Source organism: Erinaceus europaeus, chromosome 2, assembly GCF_950295315.1.
Source record: "Erinaceus europaeus chromosome 2, mEriEur2.1, whole genome shotgun sequence".
In the NCBI taxonomy this organism is placed as follows: Eukaryota; Metazoa; Chordata; class Mammalia; order Eulipotyphla; family Erinaceidae; genus Erinaceus; species Erinaceus europaeus.
In genome coordinates this window covers 76,400,081-76,422,663 of record NC_080163.1, presented here as the reverse complement: position 1 = coordinate 76,422,663, position 22,583 = coordinate 76,400,081, and the positions used below count along the sequence as shown (strand labels likewise).

General features: G+C 39.1%; 1 protein-coding gene across 1 annotated transcript in view; it reads left to right on the top strand.

Annotated features, from left to right (window-relative positions):
• Positions 1-594: 594 nt before the first annotated feature.
• Positions 595-22,583, top strand: part of TNKS (tankyrase) — a 175,289-nt gene continuing 153,300 nt past the window's right edge. Inside the window, exons 1-2 of the mRNA XM_007519959.3 lie at positions 595-1,326; positions 20,635-20,859. Of these exons, the coding sequence (XP_007520021.2) occupies positions 651-1,326; positions 20,635-20,859 (901 nt within the window). The 5' untranslated portion in view covers positions 595-650. The remainder of the gene's footprint in view (positions 1,327-20,634; positions 20,860-22,583) is intronic.

Below are 22,583 nucleotides of genomic sequence, written 5' to 3'. Positions count from 1 at the left end.
CCCAAATTTACACGGCTAGTAAAGGGAAGAAGTTGAATTCCAATCTTAGCAATCTGGACTACAACTTAAAAGTGCAGCCTTATTTAAGTACATAAAGCAAGAACACTTGTAGCGAAGATGCATAGAGACCAAGGGGAGGGGGACTTGCATTAAATAAATATTACAGTTTAATAACAGTCAGAGCGCTTTGTCTGTATTAGTTCATGTAATCTCTGCTTCGTGAGGGAGGGGTTATTCCATTTTTTAGAGGAGGGCAATTGCTAGAATAATGATTATTTTTTCTTCCTACTGTTACTATTCAGTTGCGGGCTCTGGAGCAGGAGGAGGAAGTCTGAAATAAACTTGGCAAAACCACTGCGCAGCGCAAGGTAAGCGAGCAGAAAGTTTCCCATCCAGGAAGATGCAGGTTGCAGCTTTCAAATCTCCCCAGCTCGCCCGCCAGGGCCTCGCAAGGCCCACCCCTCCGGCTCCACGCCACGCCCTCTTCCCTGCCAGTTCTCTGAGCTCCCAATACTTCCCTCTTCTCCTTGGACACGCCCACTCCGCGTAGCATCATTTCCTGTGCGCTGGATGCTCATTGGCCCAGAGGTCGGAAATGAGGGCGGGCGGTGGGGCCGTTGCCGCAGTGACAGAGCTGGGGGACTCCGAAGATGGCGGCGTCGCGTCGCTCTCAGCATCATCACCATCATCATCAGCAACAGCTCCAGTCCGCCCCGGGGGCTTCGGGGCCACCGCCGCCACCTCCCCCGCCACTCAGTCCCAGCTTGGCCCCGGGGACCACCCCCGCTTCCCCCACGGCGGGTGGTCTGGCCCCCTTCTCCTCCCCTCGGCACGGCCTAACGCTGCCAGAGGGGGATGGCAGTCGAGATCCGCTCGACAGGCCCCAATCCCCGGACTCAGCGGACAGTACCAGCTGTTGCAGCACCACCAGCACAACCTGTACGGTGGTCGCCGCCGCTCCCGTGGTCCCAGCGGCTTCTGCTTCATCTCCCGCGGGGGTCACTCCTAACTCTGCCGGCGGCGGTGGCTGTAACAATTCCCCGTCGTCCTCCTCCTCCTCGACTTCATCCTCGTCTTCCACCCCATCGTCCCCTGGATCGAGCTTGGCGGAGAGTCCCGAGGCGGCCGGAGTTAGCACCGCGACCCTGGGGCCTGGGGCCGCGGGACCTGGGCCAGGGGTCCCGGCAGTGAGCGGGGCCTTGAGGGAACTGCTGGAGGCTTGTCGCAATGGGGACGTGTCCCGGGTCAAGAGGCTAGTGGACGCGGCAAACGTGAATGCGAAGGACATGGCCGGCCGGAAGTCTTCTCCCCTGCACTTCGCTGCAGGTCAGAGACTTTTCTGAATTGTTGATGAAGTTTGTGATGTTGGGGTCCGAGTAGGGGAAAAAGAACTAGTTATGGTGGTTGAGCGTGGGGGCGTGGTTATAGCTCTCCGACACCTCACCGGAAGGACGGGAGCCTCCTTTCTTTAGATTGAGCCAAAGTGGTGGGGGGCGTGGCAGGATAATGCGCGAATCTGTGTTCTTTAAAAACTATTTAATGTGATAGGACAGAGAGAAGTTGAGAGGGAAGGGGGATAGAGAGGGAGAGAGAAACAGACACACCTGCAGCTGTGTTTCACAATTTGTGGAGCTCTCTTCCTGCAGGTGGGGAGCGGGGGCTTGAACCCGAGTCCTTGTGCACTTAACCAGATACGCCACCGCCTGGCCACGTTCTTTTTCATGGGTGCACCGTGATAAACTTAATACTTACCCCCACCCCCCTCCCGTGATAGTCTCTGAATACAAGTATACCAGCTTAACTTGTTCAGTTCTTATGAGTAGGAGTAAAGTTAAAATTGGACAGTATTAGACTACTCCAGTGTTACAGTCCTATCTTTACTAGTTTAGTTCTTTTTTGAAGTACACTCTCTGGGCTAAAAGAAGTTTAATGTAATTCAACAAGTGTTTTAATGATATTCTTAAAATTTTTTTTCAATTTATTTACTATTGGATAGAGACAGCAATTGAAAAGGAAGAGGGAGATAGAGAAGGAAAGAGGCAAAGAGACACCTGCAGCCCTGCTTCATCACTCGTGAAGTTTTCCCCCTGAAGGTGGAAATCAGAGGTTTGAACCTGGGTTCTTGCGCGCGCTGCCTTAAATGTGAGCACTTAACCAGGTGCGCCACCGCCTGGCCCCCAACAAGTGTTCTAAAAAGATCTCTGCTGGGGAGTCGGGCGGTAGCGGGTTAAACGCAGGTGGCGCAAAGCGCAAGGTCCAGAGTAAGGATCCCGGTTCGAGTCCCCGACTCCCCACCTGCAGGGGAGTCGCTTCACAAGTGGTGAAGCAGGTCTGCAGGTGTCTATCTTTCCCTCTGTGTCTTCCCCTCCTCTCTCCATTTCTCTCTGTCCTATCCAACAACGACATCAATAACTACAACAATAAAACAAGGGCAACAAAAGGGAATAAATAAACAAATACATATTTTTTTTTAAAAAAAAGATCTCTCCTAGTCGTAGCCAACCGGAGGCGTACATTCTTTTACTTTCTCAAGGAGTTTACAGTCCAGTTGCTAGCTCAAAATATGCCTGTATGGAACGAATGGAGAAAACAATCTGGCCGCACTACGTGACGGTAGATGAGAGGAATACTTGGAGTGTTAGACCCTGCAAGTTGTCTACTAGACTTATTTTAATTGCCATAATTTTCTTTTGGACAAAGAATTACATCCTAAGTTTGTGTGAGAATTTAGTGAGAGGCATCTGAAGTATTAAGTCCTCAAAAAAGAAATTGCGGGTCTTAAAGTCTGGCCCATCTGCTTTTGCCTTTGCTTTTTGTTTGCTTATTTGTTTTGTTAACAGTTGACTTTTTTCTAAACACGGTTTGTGTTTTTCTTTTTTTGATTGGACAAATTCGACATGTAACATTGAAAAAACACCTTATATTTTGTAAGATACAGAGCAGTTTAAAACAAAGGGCTGTAATTTCTCATTCCAGATAGCTACATTATATTAAAAAGTAAAGATAGTAATGTTATTTACATTAGAAATGCATATGGTATCTGTACATTATAAGATTCAAATAGGGATTTGCTTGCTGTATTACTTGTTTTGGCAAGAACTTGGAAGATGTTGTTATGCTCATTTTACAGATGGCAAAAGTTAGGCAGTTACTATTTAAATCAGTCCAAATGTGCACAGGCAGTATAGAGCGTGGATCTGAACTCTTTGATCCTAGAGCTTATGAAATCATGTTTAGCAAACTATTATAATCTAGATCTGACTTAAGACTGCTTATTATTTTTGTAATTGCAGTGTGATATTTCTACATTCAGTGTTTTTTTTTTTAAATAACTGACATATAACCCATTTCATAGCTCATACTTAACTGAATCAAAAGTTTCAGGAAACAGTACTTACTCGTACTGCATTTGTTGTACTCTGATATTTTATATAGTTCACTTTATTTTAATGACATTTAACATTTAATTAAATACTTCATGGGATTCATTAATGGGTCATGACCAGCAAAATGAGAAATTGGGAATCAGTAGATGACCATTCTTGACATGTAAATACTACTATTAGGAATGTGGTGAACAGATCCTTATACGTGCTTTCATCTCAATAAATATTTGTTCAAGACTTGCTTATTTTGGATGAAACAGTATTTTTTGTTTTCATTTTTTTGAATTAAAGGTCTATATTTGATATTTTCTATAGTTTATTTGACCATTTTACTGCATTGTTTCACAGATCTTTTCATTCCTCACCTTGCCACATTAAAGGATACATATATATGGTAGTCACATATAAGATAGTCACACATAAATTATATAGGATATATAATATATATGGGATAGTCACACATAAAATTGTACTTGTTTGTTTCAGTAACTAGCTTTAATTTTGTTTTAGAGTTTCGTGTGCACCCAGATAAACTAGAATGTCAACTATGTAACAGTCCTGTAATTATATTGTAGTTATGTGAATCTAACATTGCTCTTTTTAATATTTATTTTCCCTTTTGTTGCCCTTGTTTTATTGTTGTAGTTATTGATGTCATTGTAGTTGGATAGAACAGAGAGAAATGGAGAGAGGAGGGAAAGACAGGGGGAGAGAAAGATAGACATCTGCAGGGGAGTTGCTTCACAAGTTGAAAGAAAGACACTTGCAGGTGAGGAGTCAGGGCTCAAACCAGGATCCTTATGCTGGTCCTTGTGCTTTGCACCACTTGTGCTTAACCCGCTGTGCTACCACTGGACTCCCACATTGGTGTTTTTAAAGAACGTTTATGTTTGTTTGTTTTTGTTTTTTCCAGTTCAGTTGTGGAAAACAAAACTATCACAATAAAATTATACATGAGAGGGTTGGGTGGTGGTGCACCAGGTTAAGCACATAGTATGAAGTGCAAGGATCTCGGTTCCAGTCCCTGGCTCCCTATCTGCAGGGGGTTCGCTTCACAAGTAGTGAAGCAGGTCTGCAGTTGTCTTTGGCTCTCCCTCTCTATCTTCCTCTTCCCTCTCAAATTTCTCTCTGTCCTATCCAAAAAAAAAAAAAAAAAAAAAAAAAAAGGACCTCTAGGAGTTGTTTGTAGTTCAGCAAGCCTCAGCCATAACCCTGGAGGCCATAAATTCATTAAAAATGAATAGAATTATGTGTGATATGAAATCATGGCACCTGGTAGTCAGTTTTGCATACTTTCATGTTTGTAGGCATAACATTAAAATGTTAAATTTAGTGAATTCTTATTTGATTACTAGTTAATACAGTGGTCATTGAATTATCATAGAATAACTAATGATAGGAAACTGGTAGAGTCTCTTGCATGGGAGAGCTTAAACATTGTAACTTATTTGTTTCACAAGTATTTTATTACTAATTGTAGATCCTTTGCTAAATGTTGGCACTTTTGAAGTGACAATATATATTTTTTAATTTATTTTTTAGGGAATTAATGGTTTACACTCAACAGTAAAATAAAATACGATTATTTGTACATGTGTAACATTTCTCAGTTTTCCACATAATGAAGTGACAGTATTTACCCTCATGGAGCTTACAATCTAGTGGGAAAAACTAAACAAAATCAACAATACAAACCTACAACATATGGAACCTACAGTGATAGGAAAATTACATTGTTATTTCTGTTGAGGCAGGTTTTTGTTGTTTTAAAGTCTTAAGGTCTTTCTTTTTAAAAATATTTTTATGATCGGGAGTCGGGTGGTGGCACAGCGGGTTAAGTGCGTGGCGCAAAATGCAAGGACCGGAGTAAGGATCCGGGTTTGAGCCAGCCCTCGACTCCCCACATTGGGAGTTGCTTCACAAGTGGTGAAGCAGGTCTGAGGTGTCTGTCTTTCTCTCACTCTCTGTCTTCCCCTCCTCTCTCCATTTCTCTCTGTCCTGTCCAACAGCAACGACATCAATAACCACAACAATGTTAAACAACAAGGGCAACAAAGGGGAAAATAAATAAAATGAAAAAAATAATTATCTTTATTTACATATTGGCTAGAGACAGCTAGAAATTGAGAGGGAAGGGGGTAATAGGGAGAGAGACACCTGTAACACTGCTTAACTACTTGAAAAGCTTTCCCCCTGCATGTAGGGGACTGGGAGCTTGGACCTGGCTCCTTGCACATTATAATATGTGTGCTCAAACAGGTGTACCACCATCTGGCCCCTGTAAGGTCTTTCTGTCTGAAGAGATTTAAAAAATTAAAACTATTTATTTGATAGAGTAGAGAGAAATTGAGGGGGGAGGTAGAAAGAGGAAGGGAGACAGAAAGACACCTGCAGCCCTACTTGGGAAGTTCTCTCTAGGTGAGTGCTGGGGGCTTGAACCCAGATCCTTGTGTATGGTAATTTGTGCACTTAACCAGGTGTGTCACTACCCAGCTCTGTAAAGAGTTTTTTATTTTATTTTATTTTTTAGCATGGATTTAAAAGATGAATTCAAGTGGCTCAAGCAAATGTTGGAGGTCATGTTAATTTATATCTTAAAATGAGCTTCCAGGAGCCAGTTGGTGGTACACTTAGTTGAGCACACATGTTACAGTGTGTAATAACCCAATTTCAAGGCCCCATCCCCACCTTCAAGGGAGAAGCTTCCCAAATGTTGAAGCAGTGCTGCAATTGTTTTCTGTCTCTGTCTTTTTCTTCCTTCTCAACTTCTCTCTGTCTTTATCCAATAAGTTTAATAAAATGGGCTTACAGTTCTGTGGCGTGAAACAAAACCATTTTAAATACTTTAGAAATAGTATGAATTCATATTTAAATACTTAAAATTAAAAAAAATTTCCATAAGAGTAATCATAATTCTTTCCAGCAGCAGAATTAAGGATACTTCCTAGCTCATTTTGGGCTATGATATTTGTTTCAAATATGATTTAGAGATTATATTAACAGTGGAGTCACCAATCTAAAATTGGAAACATAATCTTCAATTTCCATTGTTGATGAAGGTTCTCAAAATTCTATTTCTTATGCCTTCCAAAGATAGCTGTATCAAAATGATCCAGTCTTTTATTGTTGACTAGAGTTTATATAAGGCTTTCTCTTCTACAGATAAGATCCTTGACCTTGGTTTTCTATTGTTTAAAGAACAACAGTCAAATAATAGTATTATTTATAAATAGTACTAATATAAAATGATATCATCTTAGCTCAGTTCCTAGTAGTGACATACTTTTGTTAAAAGACCAGTGCATGCTTTAAGAAAATATTTTATTTCCATGGGAGAGACATACAAAGAAAGAGCAGAGCACTGCTCAGCTCTGTTGTATGGTATTATAGGGTATTGAATTCGAGACCTATGGGACCTTGGCAAGGTCTAGTGCACTACCTTTGTGCTATCTCTTTGACCCAATGTCAGTGTTGTTCTAATGAGATTTTTTTTTTTGCCTCCAGGGTTATTGCTGGGGCTCAGTACCTGCACCATGAATCCACTGCTCCTGGAGGCAATTACCCCCCCCCCTTTTGTTGCCCTTGTTATAGCCTTGTCGTGGTTATTATTGTTGTTGATGATGTCATTCATTGTTAGGACAGAGAGAAATGGAGAGAGGAGGGGAAGACAGAGAGGGGGAAAGAAAGACACCTGCAGACCTGCTTCACTGCCTGTGAAGCGACTCCCCTGCAGGTGGGGAGCCAGGGGCTTGAACTGGTATCCTTACAGAGGTCTTTGTGCTTTGCGCCACGTGCGCTTAACCTGCTGCGCTATCGCCGACCCCCCAATGAGATTTTTTTAAAGAGTTGTTTAGATGAGTGTTCTCTGTCTTCTCTCTCTCTCTGACATTATTTAAGAAAGCATCAAATTCTGGGTCAGAGAGAGAGTTCATGAGACCTGGTAACACATGGCACCAGAGGTGTGGTATTTCTCCCTCTCTCTAGTTCTCTCTGGCAATTTTGTTGACTGAAAAAGCAGCCTGGAACAGTAAAATCATACATGTGTAAGGCCTTGGCTCCACCAAAATAAATTAAATAAGTAAATATAAATAAAAGTATATTCTGAAATTTCATAATATTTAAATTGATGAGAATGGAAGTAAGGTTTTTGATAATTAATATATGACTTGAATTAAGGTATGCATTATGAAATATTCCAGCACTAAAACAAAATATAAATGAAATTTATGTGCTTTTTATAAATTTTGCATGCTATCTACAGTAATACAAATTTAATCCACTTAGAGGTTGCCCAACTCATTCCTGTCTCTTAACTTTTCAGCATGACCATTCTTGTCTTTTCCTCCTTTCACCACTGTACAAACATTGTTCCTGTGAAAACACTGTATACAATAAACTGTTGCCCACCAGTTGGCAAGAAAATGAATCAGAACACTTCTGTGTTGGAGTGGGAATCTTTTTGTGCTAATCATTCTCTGACAAACAAAAGTGCAGCCTCAGGGTTTAAGAATGTTAATATAACAGAAGAGAAGTATTTTCATATATATTTTCCTAGACTTCAAATTGTTGACTACAGACTAGATTATTATTTACCTATTGTCTTCTGAAAAGCTGTTTGCTTAAGACACATTTTTATTTTATTAAAATATATTTTAAGTCTATTTGTTTATTGGATAGAGACAACCAGAAATAGAGAGGGAAGAAGGAAGCCAGAAAGGGAGAGAGACAGAGAGACATCTGCAGTCCTGCTTCACCACATGTGAAGCTTTCCCCCTGCAAGTGGAGACCAGGGGCTCAAACCCAGGTTCTTGCACATTGTAACATGTGCACTCAACCAAGTGTGCCACCACCTAGCCCCCAAGATACATATTTTTAAAAGTACACATAGAAGTTTTAATTGCTTCACTGTTCTTGAAGCTTCCCTTTTGCGTGGAGGCTCAGGGCTTCTTGAATATGGTAAAGTGTGTGTTCTACCTGATGAGCTAGCACTCAAATCCTGGATTGCTTTTTTTTTTTTAAAGATGTAATTGTAATTATTTAGAAATAATAATTATTTCCTGAGTTTTAGATATTTGCTCTTTTTTCATATTTTATACCGTTTTCATGTCTTTTGGCTAGTGTTGGAGTAGCAGATTATAATTGCCTTTTTGTGTGCAGTTTCTTTTTGGATGCATTGTCTATAAGGATGTCATTTTGCTTAAATTCAAAGATTTTGCATGGGATTTGACCTCTTTTTTTCCATTGCTCATTTTACAGAAATTAATTGCTAACTAATTTCAAGGATAAAAATAGAGATGCAAGATGTTAAGGATAACTCCTCTTATCCTTTCTTTTGCTGGACATGCACTTCTGACCTAGGATAGAAGTCTTTCAGTGATAGTAACAGGCAGGGTTATGAATCGACCTGTCAATGCCCATGTCCAGCGGAGAAGCAATTACAGACGTCAGACCTCCCACCTTCTGCACCTTATAGAGATCTCTGGTACATACTCCCAGAGGGTAGCTTCCAATGCAAGGGATGGGATATGGAACTCTGGTGGTGAGAATTGTATGGAATTGTACCCCTCTTATACCACAATCTTGTCAATCATTATTAAATCAGTAGTAACAAAATTATTTAAAAAAAAACCTTTCAGTAAGTTTGTGGTATCATCTCTTACAGTAGTAGTATCCAAATTATGAATAGCACCATTTGAAATGTTATATAGCTTATGTTAACACTTTTTAAAATAAAAATTAAAAAATATTACTTTATTTATTGAATAGAGACAGAAATCAAGAGGAAGGGAGAGATAGAGACAGATATGAAGCTTTCTTCTTGAAGGTCCTTGTGCATTGTAACAAGCACTTAACTGGCTGCTCCATCTGGCCCCTTATATTATTAACACTTTCTAGGAATCCTTACCCAGAGACTTTCTGCTAGGATTATTTTATGAATAAGGTCTCATTCCCATAGTGTATTTACATAGGAGATTTTTTCAGAAAAGTTTAGTCTAGTTACTTGGCTTTGTTTCTTCTCCTGGGGGTGCATCCCTTTCCTTCCTAAGGAACTGAATGATCACAGGCCAGGTGTTCTTTTCCTCCAGGCGTAAAGTGATTCTTTAGTTAGATAAGAGACTAAAGAAATATATCTAAGAGGACTGAGGACATATTACCAACAATGGCCCAGTTGTGAACACCATACTTAAAAACAAATAAGCCCCTACAATCTTATTTTAAGAGCTCAGAAGAAGAAAAGTAATCAAAGAATACAAATGAAGCTAAGAAAATGTATTTTATTGTAGTGCTAGGTTTTGGAAAGGAATAAACATCATTAATCTTGTGATGAAAAACAGGTTAATACACTAGGTGACAAGGTTTTTTTTTTTTTTTTTTTTTTTTTAGTGTCTGTGCTTTCTCTCTTTATTATTTTTTATTTTATTAGTGACTTAATACTGATTTATAGAAATAACAGGTACAATTCCACACCATTCCTCCCACCAGAGTTCTGTGTCCCCATTCCCTCCTTTGGAAATTGTTGTAGTTCTTTTAAGGTCACAGACTATGGGTTGACTATTATTTCTGTAACTATCTATATGTACATATATTTGCCCATTTTTTCTGTGGTCCTGCTTTCTAAGTCACACCTACACCCATTGTTACTTCCAAATGTCCTTTTTTCCTCTTCTTTCTCCAGGTCCTGATGGAGTTAGAGCTCAGAGCCCTCTGATTGTCTTTCCCTAACATTTCTCCCCCTCTGGTAGTATGAACTAAAAGTCTTTTTGAGGTTGCAGAAGGTAGAAGGTCTGGCTCCTGTAATTGATTCTCTGCTAGACATGGATGTTATCAGGTCAATCCATACCTCTAGCCTATTTCTATCTTTCCCTAGTGAGGTAGGGCTCTGGAGAAATGAGGCTCTGGGACACATTGGTGAGGTCATCAGCCCAGGGAAGTCAGGATGAAATCATAGTAGCATCTGTAACTTGGCTGAAAGGTGGTAAGATATGTAAGGCAGGACAAAATGTTTACCAAAAAGGAACCAAAAAGTAGGAATAGAGCAGATGAGGCTATGGATCTTGGTGTGGAAAAAAAATCTAGGAAGTCTATTTTAGGTATGCTCCTAGGGACCCATGACTTTAATAGTTTTTGCTTGAGTTTGATAGCTAACATGCAGGTGGACTAAAAATATTGTCTGGGAGGATGGTGTCAAAATTGAGAATAGGGCTAGAAAGTTGGATTAGGGCAGAGAGCAGCTTCCAGCCTTGAAGAAAATCTTAATAAAATTAACTGTTTACCCATCAACCCAAGCCAGGTTTCATATATTTTCATATTTAATACAGGAGCCTGTGTAATCTCTGCATCCTTGTCAGTCTGTGCTTGTAGTTTATGGCCATAACTGGGAACATTCTAGGTGCTCTCATTTCAGGACCTGTGTTCCTCCAGTGGCAGAGTAGGATGACCCAGCCTTCATTTGGAGAATGGGGCAGTCCCTACCATTGCTGCTTAATAGTGAGGGCAAGATCCTGGAGAGGCCCTCAAGAGGGCTTCTGATGATGATGTTCCTAATGGAAGTGACCAGTGATGGTGGAGAGAGGGATCTATTAGAGGTCTAGGCCATCATATCTGTCTGGGAATCCAAGAATTCACTGACTAGGGGCCTCAGATGATGGGGTGACCTGGTATGGTGGTTAGCTCTTAAATATACTTAATAGTCTTTTGCTTCATGGACAAATCTTTTGGGTATTTGACTGTAAAATATGCAGCAGATTCAATTGAAAAAGACAAGTGCTCTTATTATTGTTTTTCTTTATGTTATGCTTCTTGAAGTTATTTTTTATTTATTTTCCCTTTTGTTCCCCTTTTTTTTTTTTATTGTTGTAGTTGCTGTTATTGATGTCGTCGTTGTTAGACAGGACAGAGAGAGGAAGGGAAGACAGAGAAGGGGAGAGAAAGACACCTGCAGACCTGCTTCACCACCTGTGAAGCAACTCCCCTGAAGGTGGGGAGCTGGGGGCTCGAATCAGGATCCTTACGCTGGTCCTTGTGCTTTGCAAAGTCATGTGTACTTTAACCCACTGCACTACTGCCCGACTCCCCCTTGAAGTTATTTTAACCTAACACAGTTTCCTTGTCATTGGAGACACTGGGTTTTCAAGAGTCACATGGAACTAGGAGAATGATAGTAATGAAGGATTTGTTCAAATATGTAGATTATTAAGAATTAGATTTCATCAGTATAATTTTGCATAGTGGCTGGGCTGTGGCACACTCCATAGAGTGCACACATTACCACACAGACCCAGGTTCAAGTCACTGCTCTTCATCTGTAGAGGGTGGAAGCACAAGAGGTGAAGCAGTGCTTTCCCTGTCTGCCCTCGATTTCTCTCTCTCAAATTTTTTATTATATTATATTATATTTATTTATTTATTTATTTATTTATTTATTTGATAGACAGCCAGAAACCAAGAGGGAATGCGGGTGATAGAGAGGAAGGGAGAAAGAGAGAGAGAGAGACCGAGAGAGAGAGAGAGAGAGAGAGAGACCAACCTGCAGTTCTACTCCACCACTCGCAAAGCTTTCTCTTTGCAAGTTGGCACTAGGGGCTTGAACCCAACCAAGTCCTTGAGCATGTAACATGCACTTAACCAGATGCACCACTGCTCACTCTCAATTTCTTTTTATAAAATATATAATATATATACATACAGTTTTGTGTTCAGTTCTGTGGTTTGACTATTAATAGAAAAAGTAAAATTTATAAAATATATACTTCTACATTAATATGTAGAAAAATATAAATATATAGACAGTCCACATACTTGAAATTAAGTTTCATGCTCACAAATTTTAATCTTCCTACTTTTTTCAATATATAAAAATGCATTTTTATTTTGATGAAAATAAGAAAAATCAAGATTATGATGGATAACAATGATCTGCAGGGATGCAGAGGTCACATAGGCTCCTAAGCTGAATATGGGCCCCAGATCAGATCAAATCGATGGGGTTTACCCAAGATAACTTGGGTCAGCCTGGGGCCCATGACTTTGCTAGTTGTTGCCTGAGCCTGGCATCTAATATGCAGGTGGACCCAGGTTATTGTCTGGGGAGATGGTGTCATAGTTGGAAGAAGGGCCAGAAGGCTAGATAGGGAAGAGAGTAGCTCCCAAATATGGGAAAGGTGTATAAATGTTGTTGACTGTAAACCCCATCAATCTATTTGATCCACCCTGAACACGCCTGATCTTGTCTGATCTCAGAAAATAAACAATTTTAAGGAGAAAAATAAGTTACTTTACCCTATCTTTGTTATTCTGATAGAAACACTCAGGAAGGTAGAACATAGCCCTGCTTTTGGGTGACCTAATACCATATATCATTAACATGGGCTCATAATGCAAATTGAATAGCGTAGGGTAGGTACTAAAGCCTAGATATTCAAGATAACGTTGAGGGCTATTTTCTAAATGTCATTTTGCTTTCAAGTAAATGAGGGAAGTTGAGTGTCTTCTGTGTGCTCACTGGGTTTTCATTTAAGACTTTACAGATAGCCAAGATTGTTTTTCCACTACAGTGAATTGCTGTGTTTTCTTTGTCAAGTGGAAACTTGCTTTGCCTGTTTGTTTAGCTACCTGTTCATAGAATTAAAGCAATATGAGCCTTTTTTGAGGCTATGTTTTGTAGTGTGTCAGCTCTCAAATGAATTCTTAAACTGTAGTAAAAGGGGCTCATTTTATTAGTGAGTCATCCTCTCCCTTTTGCCTGAGTGCCTCTGTCCCCATCCCTCCTTTCCTTCTCCCTCTCTCTCCTCCCCTCCCTCTTCCTCCCTCCGATCTCCCTCTCTCCCTCTCCCTGGCATAGCATAAGCTAAATGGCAGCTCTGCTTTTGTTTGGAGTTATGTGCTTTATATAATTTCAGTTAATTTTTTCTTTAAATTTTATTTTATTTTTAATTTATAGAAAGAAAACATTGACTAAACCATAGGATAAGAGGGTTACACTTTGCAAAATTCCCACCACCAGAATTCTGTATCCCATCCCCCCCCCCCCATAGCTTTCCTATTCTTTATCCCTTTGGGAGTATGGACCCAAGGTCATTGTGGGATGCAGAAGGTTGAAGGTCTGGCTTCTGTAATTGCTTCCCCACTGAATATGGGCATTGACTGGTCGATCCATACTCCCATCCTGTCTCTCTTTCCCTAGTGTGGAAGGGCTCCGGGGAAGCGGAGATCCAGGACACATTGGTGGGGTTGTCTGTCCAGGGAAGTCTGGTCAGCATCATGTTAGCATCTGGAACCTGGTGGTTGACAAGAAAGTTAACATACAAAGCCAAACAAATTTTTCACCAATCATGGACCTAAGATCTAGAATAGTGCAGATGAAGAGATGGGGGGGGGGGGTCTCCTCCATTTTATAGCTAGTAGGCATATTTTAGTTAAATTCCAAAGGGCCTGTGGCTATACTAGTATTTTTTTCTTTTCTTCCCTTTTTTCTTTTGCCCCTGAGCTTGAAATCTGATATGCTGGTGGATCCAAGTTATTGTCTAGGGAGATGATGTCATGACTGGAAAAAGGACCAGAAAATTGGATCAGGGAAGAGAGTAGCTCCCTAATATGGGAAAGGGGTATAAATATTGTTGACTGTAAACCCCATCAATTTGATGTCATCTGGGGCCCATAATTAGCTTAGAAGCCTATGTGACCTCTGCATCCCTCTAGATCTGAGCTTACATTCTGTGGTCATGAGTAGGGACATTCCATGCTGCTCCAATATCGACCCATCTTCCTCAGGTGTAGCATAGAGTATGTTGTCCATCCTGCCTTTGGAGGATGGAACATTCTCTACTATTGTTGATCCAAGTTGAGGGCAAGGTCCTATGTGGTCCCACAAAGGGGTCTATTGTTTTGTTCCTGATAGAAATGACCAGTAACAATGGAGAGAGGGATTTATTCGAGGTCTAGGCCCATCATGTCTGTTTGGGAATCTCAGGACTCCCTGAATAGGGCCCCAGCTGGTGGAATGGCCTGATAGTGACTAAAGAGTCATCATTAAAGTATGCCAGTCTCTTGCACTTATTCAGCATTTGCAGTCCTTGCTTTGATAAGGTCAGCTTTGGAGTGAGTGAGAGAACTGTATTAGGAAGTAGGTGAGGAGCGTATCTAAGTCTAAGTAGAAACGATTTCATTATGAACTTTATACTGACTCACTGCAGACTAATGTGTACTTTGCTTTCAGGTATATATTTTGCCCTAATTTATGGATACATGTGAACATATGCTCTATCTTACGGGACCTGGTCTATATCTTGGTTTTTGGACTTTGCTAGGAAGTGAACCTCCTGGAATAATTTCGGTTAATTTTTAAAGCAATCTTAGGTGATCTGTGTTAGCGTTTCAGAGTTGAACCAGTGACGGCAATTTTAATGTCTTCCTTTTTTTTTTTTTTTTTTTAATTGCTGCTGGGTTATTGCTGTGGCTAAACTCCTATATAACAAATCCACAGTCCTGCTGTCTTATTTACTTATTTATTTTTAGACAAATTAAGTGGTAATGGAGACTGAAGAAAGAGAAACATGTAGCACTACTTGCTTTACCACTTGTGAAGCTTCTTCCCCCCTGTAGGTCACTGGGGCCTTGAACCCAGGTACTTGCGCATGGTAACTTGTAGTCTCTTACAGTGAGTTACCACCTATCCAATAGAGGCATATGTGGCCCACTAAATTGAAATAAAAAATTTATAGTAATGAAAAATAAAATCTTTTAAGTGATTTTATAATAATTTGACATCTACTGCTTTCTCCTGTGAAAACAAAAATAATTTGCAAAATTTGTATAGTTAAAATTAGCTTATCATCTAATGCAATCATTTTTAGCATATTTTACCTTAGTTCATTTTCTAGGCATATAAAATAGCAATGTTTCACATAAATGCTCTCTTAAAACACTGTGACTAGGATTTGATTGAGACTAACCATGTTTTTGTTAAGCAGGTTGTTAGAACACTTGCACTTGAATCTGGTTATTTGATTTACTGCTTTATAAACAAAAAGTGTTGTTAGAAGTATCTTTGGCCCCCCTTCCCTCTTGATTTCTGGCTGTCTCTATCCAATAAATAAAGATAATTTTTAAAAAGTTTTAAAAAATAATAATAATAATAAAGTAATCTTTGGAAGAGCCTCATGGAAGGTGGATATTTAGCAACTCCTTTCCAAGGGTAATTAAAATTGTTAAGAGAATATTTAAGATAGGCTGCTGTATATTTTGATTGATGGATGCAGTCAAGAAAATATACTATGTTAAACAGTAAATAAAGCACGGGAACTGCAATAGTTTGAAAATACCTAATTCCTTTGAAACATAAACTTAGAACTTGTTACAGTGGTAACTTTTATGTTAAGAGATATTTTAGCTTAGTTAAAAATATCTAAATGTGGGGGTCGGGCGGTAGCACAGCGGGTTAAGCAGCGCACATGGCATGAAGCACAAAGACCTGCATAAGGATCCTGGTTTGAGCTCTGGGCTCCCCACCTGTAGGGGGTCGCTTCACAACCAGTGAAGGAAGTCTGCAGGTGTCTATCTTTCCCTCCCACTCTCTGTCTTCTGCTCCTCTCTGTCCTATCCAGTAACAATGATAAAACAAGGGCAACAAAAGGGAAAAAAATAGCCTCCAGAAGCAGTGGATTTGTGGTGCAGGCACCGAGTCCCAGTGATAACCCTGGAGGCAAAATAAATAAATAAATATTAAAACTATATTTAAATGTGAGTATCTGTCTATATGAATGGGTATTTTGGTCACAATTGTCTTAAAACTTCTTGATGTAATTTTTATAATGGAAAGTAGCGTATTCAATAGAGTGAGTCTTAGCAATACATTAAGGAGACCCTTTTCATCTCTTTTTTTTTTAACATTTCTAAACATATCTCATTCTTTGACACTGTGAAACTCAAGGAAGTGCTTATAGAAATTCAGAAGAGCTTCGTGTATCTTGCTTACTTAACAGTCATTTGGAGTATTTCATACTGTATTTTCCTTCATTGGTTTGTTTTTTTCTAGGAATGACATGAGCACTAAGATTATATATTAGTTTAGTAACAATTCAATACATTTTAAATGCCATAGAGAGAAAAGAGAAGGGAATGACATTTCTTTCCCTGAGGCATTTATAGTCAGAGTATGGTAGTTCAGATTTTTTTGGTTTCAGACTCTACACTTTTAAAATCAACTGAGTGTTTGCTTATGTGGATTATATCTATGGAAATTTAAAAATAATAATAAACTATCATGTGTTAGAGTAAATCATTCTTAATGAAATGTAATTATTCCTCAGAATAAAAATGACTGAGAAGAGAGCCATTATTTTACACTTTGCAAGCGACTTTACTGTTTGAGTTAATAAAAGATGGTTTGGTTTTCATTTGCTTCTGCATGCTATTTATTGTATATGTTAGTTTCATTGAAGTATATGAAGAAAATCATGCTTTAATGAGACATGTAGTTGGAAAAAGAATACTTTAATAGCTTTTCAGATAATCTAATTTTTTGTTGTTGTTGTTCTTTGATGCTATAGCCTAAGTTGAAAAACTGCAGTTTCCCTTAGAACTCAGTTGATTAATGCAGAATCTGAGGCTATACCAGGTTAAATATCATATATTTTTAAATACTGTGCTATGTTAAAAATATCCTGATTTATTTTACACAAGTGAACTTTATACCTACCTGAATGTTTTTGATCATTTGAAAAATAAGTTCGGGCCAGCAAAATTGCTCACTTGAACAACATACAGCTTTGTCATGTATATGATTTAGGCTCAAATGCAGCCTGCACTGAAGGAAACATCATCTGCTGTGGTCTTCTCCCCTCTCCCTTTTTTGTTTCTTATCTGCCTTTTTGAAAATTTCAGCCAGGAATGGTGACGTTTTGGAGATGACAGGAAAAAAGAAGGGGAAAAAAAAAAGCTCATTGGGTTATGCAGCTCTTCTGAACATTGACACATTTCTCTTTATAGTAAACAGTAATCACCAAACTCATCAGAACATTATTTAAATATTGGAAAAGATGTTAAGCTAACGGTGGCTGGCACAAGTTTTAGGAAATTCTCAGCTTTTCTTGAAAGCTTGACTTATTATTGGAAACAGATGCTGTCTGTGATCTTTAAAATAATAGGTTTAGTTTATTTGGGAGGAAATGTCTGTCAGATATACAGATCACACTGAACAGTTGGATACATGTTGTTTTTCAGGATAATAGCACTTTGGTGTACACACCAAGGAAGTGCTTAATGTTTATTTCTTAGTCACAGGAATATTAAAACTCAGAAATTTAGAGGTTAGGAAAAGTAATAATGTTTATATTCATATTTATGGAGGACATTCTTAAGTGAAGCTGGCAGCTCCTCCTTCCCTTCCTCCCCTCCCCTCCCCTCCCCTCCTCCCTCCCTCCCTCCCTCCCTCCTTCCCTCCTTCCTGCCTGCCTGCCTGCCTGCCTGCCTGCCTGCCTGCCTGCCTGCCTGCCTGCCTGCCTTCCTTCCTTCCTTCCTTCCTTCCTTCCTTCCTTCCTTCCTTCCTTCCTTTCTCTCTTCCTTAGTATGAGAGATTCCCTTGTTGAGGGAGGGATATAATGTAGTTAAAGATATAGTGTAGTTAGATTTCACTGTCTTGGTACATGCCAGAGTTATATTGCTTTTATGTCATCAAAAGCACTCTGGGTACATTTTTCAAATGACCAATTCATGGCATTACAAAGTCATACATGGTTATTGTCTCAACATTGAAAATAGCAAAGTTACATTAGTATCATTTTGTAAATGATTTTGACTTCTTATACTCCCCTGAAAGGTCTCAGGGACCACTATGATCGTCAAAACACTTTTTGAAAACTGCTGTGTTAATAAAGTGATTTTTAGTTATGTTAGTATTTTTTTTTTTAATCTGATGAAAGGCATAGGTTATATATCAGATACAGTATGATTTTTCAGAGGATTACTAATTTCTAGAAGCTTTATAGCTGTAATTCTCAAACAGCATCAGATTACCTGGATGGTTTGTGAAACAGGTTGTTCAACCAAGTCCCCATATTTCTGTTCCGATGGTATCCAGTAGATCACAGTATGAGATTCCACACACCCCTCCCCCAATATGGTACTTGGAATCCAACTAATCTTTGCACATAAGTGCTTTGCCACTATATCCAAGTAAAATATTTTATACTTACATGTAAAAGATAGAGGGTGGAAGTTTGGGGAGAAGTAGTTTCATTCTTTTTTTTTTTTTTTTTTAAAAAAAAACAGAGCACTGCTCAGTTCTGGTTTTAGTGGTGTGGGGGATTGAAATTTGGAGCCTCAGGCATGAGAGTCTCTTTATATAACCATTATACTATCTACCATTGCTCATTTCTTTATTTTATTTTATTAGTGGTTTAATAATGATCAACAAGATTGTGAGATAAGAGAGTATAATTCCCACCACCAGAATTCCATATCCCATTCCCTCCATTGGAAGTTTCCCTATTCTTTTTCCTTCTATGATTATGAACCAAAGATCTTTGTGGGGTGCAGAAGGTGGGAGGTAATTGCTTCTTCACTGGACATGGGTGTTGGCAGGCCAGTCCATACCCCCAGCGTATTTCTATCTTTCCTTAGTGCAGTAGGGCTCTGGGGAGGTAGAGCTCCAGGACACATTGGTGAGGTAGTCTGCCCAGGGAAGTCAGGTTGGCGTCATGGTAGCACTTGTAACTTGGTGACTGAAAAGTATTAATATAAGAAGCAGAAGAAATTGTTTAATAATCAGGAACCAAAAGGTATGAATATAGCATATGAGATTTGGGGGTCTTCATGTTGGAAGAAGCTGGGAAGTCTATTTTGGGTATATTCCAAGGGGCCCATGACTTAACTCATTTTTGCCTGAGTTTGACAGCTACCATGCAGGTGGACTCAGAGTATTGTCTGGGAAGATGGTATCAGAGTTGGGAATAGTACTAGAAAGCTGGATCAGGGCAGAGAGTAGCTCCCAAATATGGGAAAGTATATAAGTACCATTAACTATAACCCCCATCAATCAGACCTTGGACCTATGTGCATATTCGGCACGGGAGTCTGTGTAACCACTGCATCCCTGTCGGTCTGAGCAATTAGGTGTAGTTTTTTAAAAATGCTTTTATTTAGCAATGAGGCTTTTCATTTCATTTCTACACTACAATATTTTACAATCGTCGATGACAGCTTTTTTCCCTTTCTCCATTAATTTTTGCTATATTCTTATCATGCTGGACTTTATATAATATTCTCTATGGATTTCCATAAAGCTGTATAATGCTGATTTTTCTTTTCTAGGCGTTTGCTTAGTCCTTACAAATTTTATTCCATTCTGTCTTACTTTAAAAAAAAATAGTTTATTTTTTTATTTGGGTAGAAACAGAGAAATCAAGAGGAAAATGAAGAGATAGAGAGAGAGAGAGAGAGAGAGAGAGACCTGCAGCCCTGCTTTACCACTGGTGAAACTTTCCTCCTGATGGTAGGGTCTGAGAGTTTGAACCTGGGTCCTTGTGCATTGTAGCACGTGCACTCACTGAGATGCGCCACTACCTAGCCCTTTTCTTATCTTTTATAACCAAACTGTTGCCATATATTTCTGGTATATATACGTTCTTAATGGATTTCCCTAGTGTAATATTGGGTCTTTTTTTTTTTCTTTTTAAGATTCCCTTGTCAGTAGTAAGTAGCCTTTACGTCTTGAAATAGAGATGGATTTTATACCCATAAGTTTGTTTTATGAAAGATGAAGATGAATAACTGAGAAATCTTAGCTTCCTCATTTTGTATACCTAGCAAAGTTGCCCATCACAGATTGTTACTGTTTTTTTAATTATTTATTTATTTATTGGATAGAGACAGCCAGAAATCTAGAGGTTAGAGAGGGAGAGAGATACACCTGCAGCCCTGCTTCACCACTTGCAAAGCTCTCCCCCTGCAGGTGGGAACGGGGAGCTCAAACTTTCTTGCACATCTTAACATGTGCACTCAACCAGGTGCACTACCACTGGCCCCGCAGATTGTTACCATTTAAAATGAACTAACTACCCAAATTCTAAAGGCAGAATTCTTGGTTTAGATGTGAGATCTGAAAACACTTTGAATGGCAACTAGTAAAAAAACATATTTTTTCTCACTATAAAATACAGTACTTTGATTCATAATAATATCGTTAAAACAATTCTCTTGGTTCTTCCTGCAAACCTGATGGTAATGTATGCCATTTTGCTTTTCTTTTTAGGTTTTGGAAGGAAGGATGTTGTAGAACACTTGCTACAGATGGGTGCTAATGTCCATGCTCGTGACGATGGAGGTCTTATCCCACTTCACAATGCCTGTTCTTTTGGCCATGCAGAGGTTGTGAGTCTGTTACTATGTCAAGGAGCTGATCCAAATGCCAGAGATAACTGGAATTATACCCCTTTGCATGAAGCTGCTATTAAAGGGAAAATCGATGTATGTATTGGTAAGTAGTATTCAATACTTAATGATGCATACAAGACTAACTTGGCAATATAAAATTTGAAATACAGATAGATTATTCCCTTTGGGTTTCTTTTCTTTTCTTTTCTTTTCTTTTCTTTTCTTTTCTTTTCTTTTCTTTTCTTTTCTTTTCTTTTCTTTTCTTTTTTTTCCCTCCTGTGAAATATAAGTAGAGAAGGCTTTGTTGCACTTTATCCTTGAATTATTTTCTATCAGAAGAAAAGTAGATATTAATCTAAAGCTGGCCACAGCATTCATTTTCCAGTGTACTTTAACAACTTGAATGGAGATGTACTTTGATGGATCATTATGATCAAATCTACTTATTTTACAGTTTTTTAAAGTGCTACACATTTTCTATACTAGCAGCAATGAAAGTTGTTATAAAGTACAAGTTATTATAGAATTGGATGACATGTTTAGATGCTTTAGGTTGATTAAAGGAAATTTCTCAGGTAAAGACTTTTCTTTGGTTGAGTGCACATAATACAGTGCTTAAGGACCCAGGAACCCCCAGTCCCCACCTGGAGGGAGAAAGCTTTGTGAATGGTGAAGCAGGGCCACTGGTGTCTCTCTTTCTCTCTCCTCTATCTCCCCCCTTACCTCTTGATTGCTGACTGTCTCTATTAAATAAAGATTAAAAATAAATTTTAAAAAAGACTTTTTCTTTATCTTCCTTAAAATTGAATCCTTTCTTTTGGGTTGTTGGAAAAGTCATGATGTATTTTTTTCTCTGTTCTTCTATACAGAAATGTGGGTCTGATGACCCAATGTTTTATTGAGTACTAGAAAGCTTTGAGTGAATGGTTCATATACAATAGTTTAAAGTTTAGAAGTTTCAGTACAGACCACACTATAGAGTAAAAGCAGTTTCAAATAATGCTATACCTTCTAACCATTTCAAATATTGAGATTACATGAAGTTGTATTTAAATAGCATTATTTCATGTATTGCGTTGTCAGAAAAGTCATGACACATTTTTGCATAGAAACACATTGAAGCGGGGATCAGGTGGTAGGTAGTACAGCAGATTAAGCGCACATCGTGCGAAGCACATACCCTCAGCCTGTTTCTATCTTTCCTTAGTGCAGTAGGGCTCTGGGGAGGTAGAGCTCCAGGACACATTGGTGAGGTAGTCTGCCCAGGGAAGTCAGGTTGGCGTCATGGTAGCACTTGCAACTTGGTGACTGAAAAGTATTAATATAAGAAGCAGAAGAAATTGTTTAATAATCAGGAACCAAAAGGTATGAATATAGCATATGAGATTTGGGGGTCTTCATGTTGGAAGAAGCTGGGAAGTCTATTTTGGGTATATTCCAAGGGGCCCATGACTTAACTCATTTTTGCCTGAGTTTGACAGCTACCATGCAGGTGGACTCAGAGTATTGTCTGGGAAGATGGTATCAGAGTTGGGAATAGTACTAGAAAGCTGGATCAGGGCAGAGAGTAGCTCCCAAATATGGGAAAGTATATAAGTACCATTAACTATAACCCCCATCAATCAGACCTTGGACCTATGTGCATATTCGGCACGGGAGTCTGTGTAACCACTGCATCCCTGTCGGTCTGAGCAATTAGGTGTAGTTTTTTAAAAATGCTTTTATTTAACAATGAGGCTTTTCATTTCTATGCTACAGTATTTTACAATCGTCGATGACAGCTTTTTTCCCTTTCTCCATTAATTTTTGCTATATTCTTGTCATACT